Here is a 13603-nt window from a genome sequence, read left to right as displayed (position 1 = left end):
CCAATTTATAGCTACATCTAACTTTAAAATTTTGTACATATATCCATTTACATCCATATTACATATCTAATCTATCGATTAATTTGTGTATCTATCTATTTGGCTAGCAACACCTGTTTTGCCCCGGCTATATTAACCCCCCTTCTGCCCCCTTTTCCTCCAACTTTCGTTGTTACCTAATTTAACTTTGATTTCCAAACCTTCCCCGTGTTTGGAATACATTTTTATAACCCCTTTCTTCTCCCTTCCTTTTATTTTTAAGCGAGCTTTTTCATTGATGGATTGTCTGTCTGTAAGTTTATCTAATCTATCCGTAACTGTTAACTAATGTAGACAATTTAGGCATGATAGAATTGACCTATCGATTTCAAACTTTGCATTAGTGTTGGTGTACGATTAACAACATTTCTATAAAATTATGAACTCTATATTTATTAACATAAAGTCTATACGTCCATTTTAAATATGTTGATTTTTTTAGTTGTAAGACGCCAAACTTTTCCGTAGCTTGATTTTTTTAATTACAATTCCTACAACAATAAGGCAAAATTTTAAAAGCTTAAAATGAATGTACCTAAAAAGGCATCAATAAATTTGCAACACATGTACATCAACGTTTTACAGAAAATACTGTTCAGTTTCTTCAATATTAAAAGCGGTGTCACTCTCCACTTTTTATTGTTCGTACTCGTCCGACTCTCTGTTTTGTCGAGCAGCGTCTTTATGGGTGTTGTCATCCTTGTTTCCTATTAAAAAACTGGAAACTAGAGACGACTTTGATTATGGATATTTAATTCCTTCCACAACAAACCAAGAAATTGGCCAGAAAAGAACTGCTGGGGGGGGGGGGGAGAACAAAAGGGGTGGCGCCGGGTTTAGTTTTTATTTTTCCGCTCTCCACCTCTTCCCTGACTTGACTCACTGCTGACTTGAGTGAGCAGATTTGTTGATGCTTTCAACCACTCACTCTCTGCCCACTTCCTCTTGTTGGCAGAGCCCTCTTGTTGAAAAAGCCTTCCCTTCAAGCTATCCCATTTCAAGCGCCCCTCTATCTCAATTCCTCTTACAGACGAGGGGCAAATCAGAAAGAATGTTATTATTCAAAGTTTCCTAAAAAGCTTGCTCTTCTCCTTTACGTTTAATCAAATTGCATAGATTAAGCCCCCTCCCCAGTGATAGACCCCCAAACTTTTACATAACTTACACGGACATTTTAAATTAAAATTTACTAAGAGAGAGAGAGAGAAAAAGTTGTTAAAAAGAGAGAAAGAGAAGCGTATGGAAAGCGCAAACGGGCATGAAATATACTTTTATATACATATAAATGGAGAAAATAAGGAAAAGGGGAGAGATTTTTAGTTGTAGGGAGCGTATATGCCTATATACTTATTACATACATCCAAAAAGCAGTTCGCACTCATTATACCTCGGTTGTGCAGATTCAATTCTATATGAATTTGAGGTTAGACAGTCAAGTGATTTTAGTAGTTTAATTAATAGTTCATATCAAATCATATTTGTGATGATTTAGTGAGAAGAAAAAAAAGAATGTTTTCTGTACTAAGGTAAATGTTTTATAGGTATTTATAAAAACCATTTGCATATATATTGGGGATCCAAGCTGTTTTCCTGTTATGTTACTAAAGAAGTATTTAAATGTTCTACCGTGTAGTTGTCAATATTTGACTCTCATGTATTGTATCATGTATTAAATAAATTTTATATAAGAAATTTAAGTATGTGGTTGTTTTATGGTCCAATCAATCAAAGATGGTTTAGTTGTCTATTATAAAAGAAATTAATTTGTTTATAAAGCTATTTCCAGACATATAGGATGCTGATATTATTTAAAAGTTTCCATATTAGTAGCATCTCTATTAATGACCCCTTCCCTCACTGACTCTTACAAACCCTTACTCCTTCCATCAGAACAGTAGTGTGTCTGCTTTTCATATCTAAAATGCAGAGTAGTACGATGTCTTCATGTCTCTCTGAAACTTAAGATCTATGTCACCGCTGACAGGGTTGTGCTTCTTAGGGAATATATATTCTAGTCCTGCGGTGGTTTAAAGCTATTTTCTTGGTAACTAGGAGGACACTCCCAACCTTTTAAAAAGGAAATTGTTCCCCCTCCCCCAATATTTAAACAAAAATAAGGATTAACATGAACTTATGGTTTATTATTAATCCCCTAGAGGCTAGGGGTAATGTCACTAGTTAATTGGCAGTGAGATCGTTCTAAAAACCCTTTGCGGTTTTGTTTTTCAATAAGTAATTGTAGAGGCCTGTAACAAAGTAGTCATGTTTTTTCTATATCTTTTAAGATTTCTGTAACAATTACACCGATTGAAATCTTTACATCGCTCCTGGGGTGGTTTCAGGCTATTTAATTTCTAAATAAATACATTGGAATGGTATTTTTAGTCCCCTACATCCCGCTGTATTTGTAAAAATTAAAATATATTATAAAAAATATTTTCCAGATAAAATTAAAAATAAATTAAATCTCATTTTTTGCACTTTTAAGAATAATTAATTTAGTAATCATAAGTTTCAAATATCACATATATACAAATTAAAGTAATAAATAAATTATAGTTCTCATATATTATGTGATATGTAAATTTTGCACATAAAATCTTAGAAAAATTACTTTTATCTCCAATGAATATCATCTCCCCCCCCCCCTCCAAATATGGCTGTTAGTGAAGGTTTGTAGTAGAAAGATTAAGAAATTCCATTAGGGTTCGGATATTCCGAGAATAATTCAAACATCATTTAAAAATGAAATGAAAGGCTTTTTTTTTTTTTGGGGGGGGGGGGGTTGATTTTTCCACCTCCAACTATTTGATTAAGTCAAATCATTAATTTGTAGATGCTTATTTAATCTCAAATATAAGCCGTTGGTAACTGATTTTAAGATTTGGAATAACATACATGATTGCTCATATTAATTATGTTGCCTCACGTCACATTTTTACAAAATTATTAATGTTTGGCTCATAAACATTTCAAATTAGAGAAGTTTTACCTTATTTTATTGTTCATTTTGATATGCACACAATATTTTTTCAAAAAAAGTTATCGTTTGTTGGCTCAGAATCTTTGGGTTCATTATTTGGGTTTTGAATGAGTAGTGTCCAAACTTTTTAACCAATAATTTTGATCTCCATAAGTGGTAATTTTTATTATCATCATTGATACCCATTAAGTTAACTCTTATTCCTAAAGATTGTTACTTTTGAGTTTTTATTTACTCGTCCTATGTTATTTGATTATTTGTCAATAAAAATGTTAAATGCGAATGTATTTCAATAATTTCAAAATAAAGTCACTTTTATAATTCTATTTTTTCTGTAGGACAGTAAAAAATAAGAATATTTGTTCACCAAGATTGTCCAATTGATTTTATTAATTTGTTCACCGCAAATAAAAGTGTATTATCTGCACTTCCTAAATTTAAACTCGGCGATCCTTCTCCTAACATTACCAACAGACAGACATATACTCATTACTTATAGAGTAGTTTCGAAAATGAAAACACTTAAAAATTGTAACGCATTACCAACTCACAGAAATAAAAAACAAAACATGAAGTTACTAGGGCTAGGCTTGCCCATTTTTTTTGCACAAGTATCTGAAATTTTGCAAATTTAAGTTTCATTGTTAAGAACTTGAGTTTTGGGTGTCTTTAAAAGTTGATTTTTTTTCGCGTATACATATGTCAATTGAAAAATGTTGGATTTTATTAAAACGGAAAATTGGTGCTTTCATGCAAAGATCCTGTTGAACACCTACCCCCCTTCCCAATTTTTTTTTTCATATACAGATCACCAACTACACTTTTTTGGAGCCATATCTTATATAATTGGACAATAACAAACCATTCTTTAATATTTTTTGGTTTACACATATTTGGGAGTGTGTATGTGTGTGTGTTGTTATGTGTGTATTGAAGAGAACGATTTACATTTTCATAGAAATGACAGAAAACATGTGTGTCTGTATGTATGTTTTCTTGTGTGTGTGTATGTGTGTTTGTGTGTGAGTATGTATGTGTGTGTATGTCTGTGTTTGTGTGTGTGTGTGGTTTCCTTTAGAATATTTCATAGATATTTGTGACAAAATTTATCTAGTTCACAAAATTGCAACAATAGTCACATCCATCACAACTTAGCTACTCTTTACTTCAAAATGTCCCTTTGTAAGAATAGTTTTTGTGGGTTGGAATCTATTTCTCGTCTCTTATTAAAGAAATATGCCTGCAAATTCCTGTTGAGATACCACTATTGAGCGTTTAGTCTATGGCTACCCGTCTGTCTGTTTATAAATTTTGAGTAGAAATTTGATTTTTTTTGGGCTGCAAAGACAGACAAGTGAGCATCATCTCATAACTCTCTTTATCCGCCCATTAGGAACACTGTGATGTAAATGGATTTTAAATTCATTACTCACTTAATATATACTAGCGACTGCACCCCTAGCATCAAAGGGCTTGGAAATTGCAGAAATAGCCTGAAACCATCCTTAGAATTAAATCTAAAAACAAAAAAGCATAACACCACCTCGGAGCCTAAATGAAGCTTCCCTGCAAATGAAAACCTAGTTATCTATATTTATTTATCGTAACGTATCATGGGGAGCTTTTCGCGGATATCAAAATGAAAAACTATGAAAGATTAAAACAGTTTTGTTGGCCCCTAGATATTAATTTTATGATTTTTATTTTAATATTCGTCGAAAATTGGCTGTAATATGATTCTTCATGATTTTTCAGTATGGCTGAGAACCGGTTCTAATCCAGCGGATATTAATCGGTTTCGAAGTCATACTAGAGATAATAATGAACAGTAGAACATATTTATAAACACAGCACACAAAATATGATTTATATAAGGTAAAAATTAATTTAGATTTACATTTCGTTCACGTCTTCTTTTTAAGCTTTGTTTTGCCTCACCAAAAATGGTTTGTGTTTTTTTTAACTTCAAACTAGTGGCGTGCACAGGATTATGCTTGTGGGGAGGGGGGGGGGGTGCATAAAGCATAACCCAAATCACAGTTTGGTTTAGCTTTATAGGGGTGTATTATAGACAACTAGCGGGGTGTTATTTTAGTGTTAGTGGGGTGTATCCAACCAAACCCCCCCCCCCCCCCACCCCACCAAAGTGTCCGAACTCTACATTAACATTCTCCAAATAAAAAAAGCGTCCTTTGACTTTTGAATTGACGCGCCAAGAGTGAAAATTTTGTATACCCCCATTTAATTTAAGGGGTGTTTTTTACCTAGATACCACCTATCTGCACGCCTCTGCCTGAAGGTGTGTTTTCTTTTCAACGTAGTGTTTCATATTTGCATGTCACTGAAATTGTCCACTCCAAATCGTAAAAAATGTCAATGAATATAGAATACGTAGATATTGTAAGAGACTCTGATAGATTTTACTCTCAGCTGGTTAACATAACCGTACGAATTGACCAATTAATAATTGACGACAAAAGTTGCTGTAAGATGGGGTGTTTATTGATGTATAATGCCAGTCATTTTCGACGGATCGACAGACCAAGTAATTTGTATACTGGATGCTAGCCGTCTATCTTTAATACCAGCCGAGAAAATAATGTTTCCCCTTTGGAAGGCTATTGAGAGAATGCTATTTGTACATAATTGTTGCACTACTATACCCAGATGTTAATAAATAGTAAAATCTCTCTCAACTGTTGGGTAATTAAAATGCATTGGGTGGAGCTTATTACATTTTCTGTTGTTAAAATACAAGCTATTCTATAATTATTGTCTGTCATTTCTTATATGAAAAAAGTTACGTAGTCCTGGCTAGGCTACTGTGCATGGCACTGTAACCACAGGTACAACAACCGAAAAACTAAGGGGAGCAATGACCAATGCCATTTCTGTCCAAACATCCGGGGTATATGGTGAAGAAACATCCAACAGACAACCAAACCTTTAATGGCACTACTTTAGTTTTGAAGTTCTAAATATGCATGATTTTGTTTTATGCGTGTTTATGGGCCAAAGCACTTCTCCCATTTTTATGAAAGTTGACGTATCCACTATGACGTGGGGTAGTTGAAACTTGAACTTGAAACAACTTTGACATTAAGCCGACGGGTTATCTATAATGCTAATGCCTCGGGTCGAAAATCCTTATTTTGTGATTCACCACAATAATACTTCTGATAATGATTTGTTAGTAAGCTTCGCCATCCATGTTTGATTTTGACCTGGCTTCCTTTTTTGAATATATTAAACAAGTGGCTACGCCCCTAGAGGCCTCAAGGAGCACTTGAGGAAGGGGGAGTTAAATTAGATAACCCAATTTTTTGGGGGGAGGGTGGAACCCCCCCATTTTTAATTTTAGTTTAAGAATTAATAAGGGGGGGGGGGGGGAGGAATTTTTCTAGAGGCGATTTATCTTAAGAGGGTGTAGGTACCTTCCCCCCAAATCTTTAAATTCTTCATTAATTAATAAAAAATAGTGACATATTACACAGTTTTTATTTCATTTTAGAAAAGCAATTTTAGATACAAATCTTTAATACAAATAATCTAAGTTTTGTTTTAGGTGTGTAAAAGTTTCAATATTTTAATTTCATTGTGATTATTGCCCCTTTTTAAAAATGTTCACGAAAAAATGTTTAGTTTTTAATAAATTAGTTTGAGGTTCATTTATGATTGTGGTTGGTTTTCCCCTCTCAACTGAAGAGCGGAGCAAGGGGCGCAGACACTAGTTGATGTAAATTTTAATAAGCGTGTGCTACCTAAAGTATAAGTTAGCATACTTAATTATTCACTTTACCTTATTTGTAAAGATACTCGCTTATTACACATACACGCACGCACATACACTCACAAACACACACATATATACACGCGCACAAACATACGCACACATTCTGAGATAAAAGCTCCACTCTTAGAAAAAAACTTTGTAAAATAAAACCAAAACGGTGTTTTAAATGTTACAATAATGAGTTATTATACAGGTTAATAGTTAATGACATAAATATGTTGTTTAAGAAAAGATTAATATTTTCTCATTGTTTATAAATAGATGTGGGGAAAACATTGGACACAATGTTATAATATAGTTAAAAATCATATTAGCACATAATAACACGTAAGTATGAAATATAAATAATTTTTAATAAAAAAGTAAACAATAAAATTAAACAATTATCACAAATTAATAATCGCAAAAAGGGCTAAAAATAGTTTAAAATTAAATTATTCAGAGCTTAATATTTCTTAATTATCCCCTTCCCCCCTCATTTAAAATTTTTGAAAAATATATTTCTAGCCCTGGCCGAGGTCTCTATCATTCCATTATGCATATTTGATCTATATCTGCTGGACTCTCCCAATCTTTAATTAACCTAACTTAAAATAATAAAAATAACCATTAAAAACGTTGTGTTCCCCCAAAAAATTGTTTTGTGGTCCATGTGCAACTTAACTTTAGAGAAATTGCCATAAAATCATAACTTCTTACAACACTAGGGGCTACGATCCAATAAGCTTCTAGGGGATGACGGGTAATGGTAGGAAACAGCTTAAAACCACCCAAAGATATTGATAAAGCTTACATGAAAAGTGCAACCAATTCGGACCAATAATTTTCGAGATCTTTAGCTTAAGACAAAAAACTTATTACTTTATATTATAGAATGTAGTTTTTACAGTGTGCAAAATACATATGAATATGTTACACATGTTGTATAGCTACACTGTAATACTATATTTAGATACCTTGCTAAAAATATTGCAAACCATTATTATGCAAATTTTAAAAAAGCCTCTTTAATGTTTCCCTTCTTTATCCATATATTTTATTTGTGTGCTATGATTAGAAATTAAAACTTTTAAGAAGCGAGGCTGAGCTATAATTCAATTACATTGTCTCAGCTTATACCAATAACGAAATTAATTCGGAAATAAATCACGAAACCTATACGTGTTTTTCAGCTGTCGTTGGGGGGGCAACACATCGTAAAATTGACGACCTCTCCATTTGCCCCCCAAATATCATTTTAGATATATTTCGCTTTTTGGTTATACCTTATTCCTGACATTGTCCGTTTGTCCGGCAGACTGTAACGCACTATAGAGGAAGCTTGATTGTCACGACTGCAATTTAAGAAAGACTGCTGATTTTTTTTGTGAAGATACACATCACTAAAGAGCATCCAGTATACAAATTACTTTGTCCTCCGCGGTCTGTTGGTTATGCTGAAAAAGACACATAGAAAAACGACTTGATGACCATCTACGATTGTCCTGTTAGAGATGTTTGCCTTTATTTTTCACTCCACTTCTCTAAAATCTGTAGAAAATATAGTGACTTGGCTTGGAAAAAACTCTGTGTGTTTGCAATTAGCCTATCTCTGTTTTTGACGTAAGGGTCTTCATGACTTAACACTTTTTAATTGTACATACACTCTTGAAATATGCATATTTGGGTATTTAAAAGTGTCAGCAAAGCACACTATTCAATACAAAATTGTGTATCTTTATATAAAAAGTGGATGTCTGTCAGTCCTTCTGTTTATACCGAGAGATCTGGCGGTTTCCTTCACAGTTCCAAATCGAACACAGGAGCCCTCTTAAAATAATAAGGGAAATGGGGGGGGGGGTAGTTTTTTTGTTAGGTTAGGTTATGTTTATATGTTTAAAATTAATAATTCTTTTGTTTTTAAGGCCTGGTGACTTTCTGTGGGATGTACCAGTTGTTCTTTACCTGGTATGGACTCTGGTTCTCTTCATCTCCTCCCTGATTGTACTCAGCTGTCTCAACAGAGAGACCAAGAAGTTTACTAAGAGGGTGCAGCGGGCTGATAATAGAGTAAGTTTTTTTTTAAAAGCACAGCTGCTCTATAACTAAGTCTGGTGATTTACGTTATTTTACTGTTGATCTCTTGCATCAAATATTTATGATCATGACTGACATAATTTTTCTCATTGCATTGACAATTATTTTTGTTAACTGAATAGCATTAAATAAAAGTGGCAAAAAATGACCCTTATCGACATAATGTCATGATTTTATGAAATTATTGCTACATACTTTACTAGCGGCTACGCCCCTAGAGGCCTCTAGTGGCACTTTGAATGTTTTTTTTTTTAAATATCTAATTACAGAAATAATTGGTTTATGTTTCGTTGGAGTCTCTTTTTCGGGAGGGGTAATTTTTTTCTAGGGGCGATTTCTCCTGATAGTGTGGTGGTACCCTCCCCCAAAATAGTTATAAACCTTCCCGGGACTTATGAGAAGCTACCCTGTTAAGGAGAACCCGATCGGTTCAGTTGTAAGCGAGATCCTTCGGTACAAACACAAAAACACACAGACAAACACAGAGACATCCTGTTACTTTAGTATAAGAATTATGTTTACTAGCGGCTATGCCCCTAGGATTTTTTTTGGAGGGGGGAGGGGAGAGATGAGAGAGGAGAGTTATGTACCCGCCCCTAAAATAGTTATAAACCTTCCCAGGACCTATGAGGAGCTACCCTGTAAAGGAGAACAAAATCGGTTCTTTCGGTACAAACTAATAGACAGACAAACATTCTGTTAGTTTAGTATACGGATTATGGGTATATTAACAATAGTTAATTTTAATATTCAATTTCAATATGGGTTAAATAATAGTTGTCATGGCTCACATATTATTGTCATGCTGCCGTTTTAAAAATGCTAAATTCACGTTAATTAGGTCGACTTTAAAGTATCATTGGAAATAGACAATATTAAATTACCAGCTACAGCACATTTACCTGGCCTCATGGGGTTCTAATAGCCAAAAGCCTGCCAAGGATCTATATAAATTTATAAAGAGAAAACTAAATCGATTCAGTCGTTAGCGACAGACAAAAACTATGCATACCATTTTACATTATAGGGTACTAATCTTTGTTTGTTTTTGTAAAAGTTTTTGCTTAATTAAATCTAAATTAGTTAAACAGTAACATTTTAGATAAGCTTAAATATCTAAGATACCAACAAGGACGAAAGAAATGTCAATACTTCTCCACTTCGCATCTTTTTATAAAAAAATGGGGAGGGGGGTGGGATTTTGTCAATATCATAGACCCAACTATAGATAAAATAACTTAAACCCGTCTAGAGTCATTATAAACCTTCTCTGAAAAGCAGAATTTCTAATCTAAGTTGCAGACCAATGGACAGGCATTCCATTTGGATAAAATGTAAATCTTTGTGAAACTTGAAATTGTCAACTTTAATTCTTAGTCAATTAAACAAATATCCAATAAAGAAGATAAACTCAAACAAACCCTTTCCACCATTTAAATTTATCCAGTAGAATTTTTATAGAGTTCCTAGCGTTTGTAAATTAGAAAGAAAAATTTAAAATGTTTTAGCAAAGAAAAATATATTTTATACGCGGTTTTAGTTATCTATCTACAATTGAGATTTTACTACCCCCCCCCCCCCCCCTCAATTAATATAACTTGAACGTCTTTCGAGGCTTTAGATGTAGGCACTTATGTACATTACAATGCAATGCAATACTTAAAACTATTCTTCTTTATTTGTTGATTTCTATGAATTTTTTGTATTGGATGCAATTGTTCTTGATTCTAAAACTATTTTGTCTCCTAACTTGACAATGCTTTGCCCAAAAATTTAAATTTGAATATCTCAGTGCTCTCCCCTAAAGTTCCTATCGATCAGAGACTCCCCCCCACTCCACCTATTATTTTAAAAATTTATCGTAAAAAAAGGGGAAAGGGGTAGTTTCTTTCCTAAGCCTTGGCGGGGGAATGGGGATACTATCTCTGCGGGGCTATCCTGTACCACCTAACCTAACCTGATCTACAGCGAAAACACATCTAGCACCAGCTTTTCTTTAAATTTATTTAGAATAAAAAGGGAGGGGAGGGGGGGTCTGTGCTCGTCTAGATACTTTCAGGGAAACCGCCAATATCTCTGTTTATGGTTGTGTCCATAGTAACAGTTGTCAATGTAACAATAAAGTTAAACCAGCATAGAGGCACAATAATAGCAAAATATAAAAATATTATAAAGGAAAAAGATGTCGCCAGTCTGTATTAAAAGATCTCGCTTACTGCTCAATCGTGCACAGGGTGTTGCCCTTAGGGTGTAAACCTTGAGAAGATGAAAAAAGGCATTATTAATTTCTATTTTAATGTTGGTTTTGACACCCCACGACACCCACTTCTGCACTCTTATGGCTCTGGTCATATTTTTATCTGTTTTAACTAATTCCTAAGACGAGAAATAACCCCTCCCCTCCTCCTTTTTTGTCTTTTCTACGTATTTAAAAACAAAAAAAAATAAAGTAGGTGGCGGATACTCCCAATGAAATAAAGTAGAAAATATGCATTATCTATAATACAAAGTAGAATGATGTCTGTCCGTCCGTCTGTCCGTCCGTCCGTCCGTCTGAAGCTTAAGATCTCAGTAACCACTGAACCGATCGGATTCTACTCTTCAGGGTATATACATATTGGTCCTGTGGTGGTTTTAAGCTATTTTCTTGGGGGGTGGGACACCCCCACCCGCCCAAAAATAATAAATCCCCCCTCCGATTTTTTTTTCTTGCGGAGAAGTTAGATTTTTTTTCTTATGGAGAAGTAGATTTTTTCTTATGGAGAAGTAGATTTTTTTTCTTATGGAGAAGTTAGTTCACATAAAATTACTGGCGGCAACACCAGTAGTACTTAATTTTTTTTAATTACCTCTTGGGGCAAAGCCCCTAGAGGCTAGGGGCGAAGCCGCTAGTATATGTATATGTAGTTTGATGGAGTAAGTTTGCGTCACAAATGTTTTCTTATAATTCAAAAACAAATTAAAGGACTAGAATATATTTGTGAGTCATTGAAAACGAGGGACAAATTAAATTATCTAAAAATTCTGGACACTAAATAGCTAGGTTATGAAAAGAAGAAATCCAAAAATATAGATTAATAACTCACAAAACTACCTGGATCCAGTGTTGGGGACCTTTTCCTTATACCAGAAAATTGCTTTCTGCTTTTTTGAAGTGACTTTGCTGTGTTTATATTCCCGACGCTATTGGCTCAAGCCAAAATTACGGCACATACAGTTATTTAACACCTCCCCCCTCTATTGTTTAACTCTAATATGAGAAAGGTAAGGCAAGGCTTAAGCACATTTTTATTCCTTTTTAAATTTTAGCCTTTAGCCAATCTCCCTGTTATATTTTGTTGCACAATCACTATGAGCAAATAATTACATTCCAAAAAATCTCGCAGCCTTTTTTGATCACGTATTTGGTGTGCCTTTACTTCCGCTTGTTATTTATTAGATCAAGGGAAGAATAAAAATAAACTAGGGATTTTGACATGATAATGAAAGGAACGCAAAGAGGTAGGTCCTGTTTATAATTTTACAATAATGTGCGATTCTACTATTTTTTATTATCGGAAGTGAATATCCACAATTTTATTTATCATCTAAGATTGGTTTTGTTTATTTTATAATAAAATAGATTTTAAAAAGAAGGAGGGTGTTTTTGCTTCAATGCCTTACGGGGCCCTAACCCAATATAACCTAACCTAACTTTGCCAAACTAACTTTTTTTTCAGTTTTATATTTTATTCAAAATAATTACTTTTAGAGTAGCTTCATATTTCATCTTTCACTCTGGATCATTGTCGTGCACAGATATTCACCAGAGGGTTTCAAATAGTTTATGAGTGAAAAAGGTGATGACTGGCCTGACCAAATTTAAGGGGGTGTTGCAATACACCTACACCCCCCTATCGCACGCCACTGCTCTGGATGAAAAGGCGTTGCAAACCACGAAGCTATTTTATTGGTTTTAGATTTAGATTTCCAATACATGTACACAATTTTATTTTATTTGGATAGGTTTTGTGTCGCACTTTCATTATTGCAACTACTTTTTCCAGGCTTAAAGTATGACCAGTCTGTTCGACCGTACCTACAAGTTATCCTGTGAAGTTTAGAATATCAATTGACAAAAAAAAACCTTTAACTTTCTTTATCTTTTGGACTTTTTCACCAAAAAATAGGTTCTCGTAGAAACGATTGCCCTTGTATATGTACATGTTAGTCTAGTGTTCAATCAGCCTTTTTAATATTGTCTAATTTAATAAAAACAAAATTAAGAGACTACCCATTTTGTCAAAAGAAGGCGTCTTAACTTTTTTGCTTTTTATTTTAGACAGATAGTTGGTGTTTTTAGTAAGTAGTAGATGTAAAATTGTCCATAGAATTTAGATATGCAATCGGTTTTTTTTGTAGACATCTTATTTTTGAAGTAATTTAAGTTTTTTTTTTAAATTAAGTCGGTTTTAAGGTACTTAAACGCAACAAAATAAGAGAGAAAAAATAGCCATAATAAACAAAAATAGTAAGATCTTTAATTTGACACCCTACTTTTTTAATTCTGTTAGGTAATTGTTGAAAAAAATTTATTTTTTTAACCTCGGTGAACGAAAACTTTGAACTGATTTATATCCTGAAATAGGCATAAAAATATGTATTTATATATACCTTTAGAATGAGAAAAATATTACGAATCCATTCTAAGCAATTCTATGGACAATTTTACA

The 13603-nt window shown here is 33.6% G+C and overlaps 1 protein-coding gene across 3 annotated transcripts in view; it reads left to right on the top strand.

The window, feature by feature from the left end:
- The window catches only part of LOC145316726 (uncharacterized), a 70449-nt gene that overhangs the window by 9732 nt on the left and 47114 nt on the right, over positions 1-13603 (top strand). For 2 of the 3 annotated variants that reach the window (XM_080157436.1, XM_080157435.1), the window contains exon 2: positions 8720-8864. In XM_080157436.1, the coding sequence (XP_080013562.1) occupies positions 8720-8864 (145 nt within the window). Of the gene's footprint in view, positions 1-1375; positions 1566-8719; positions 8865-13603 lie in introns of those variants that run through there. The other variant, XM_080157437.1, reaches the window with a different exon arrangement.

The sequence above is a fragment of the Acartia tonsa genome, chromosome 4 (genome assembly GCF_053477335.1).
Source record: "Acartia tonsa isolate MP-2025a chromosome 4, ASM5347733v1, whole genome shotgun sequence".
NCBI lineage: Eukaryota > Metazoa > Arthropoda > Copepoda > Calanoida > Acartiidae > Acartia > Acartia tonsa.
This window is presented reverse-complemented; position numbering and strand designations above follow the sequence as displayed.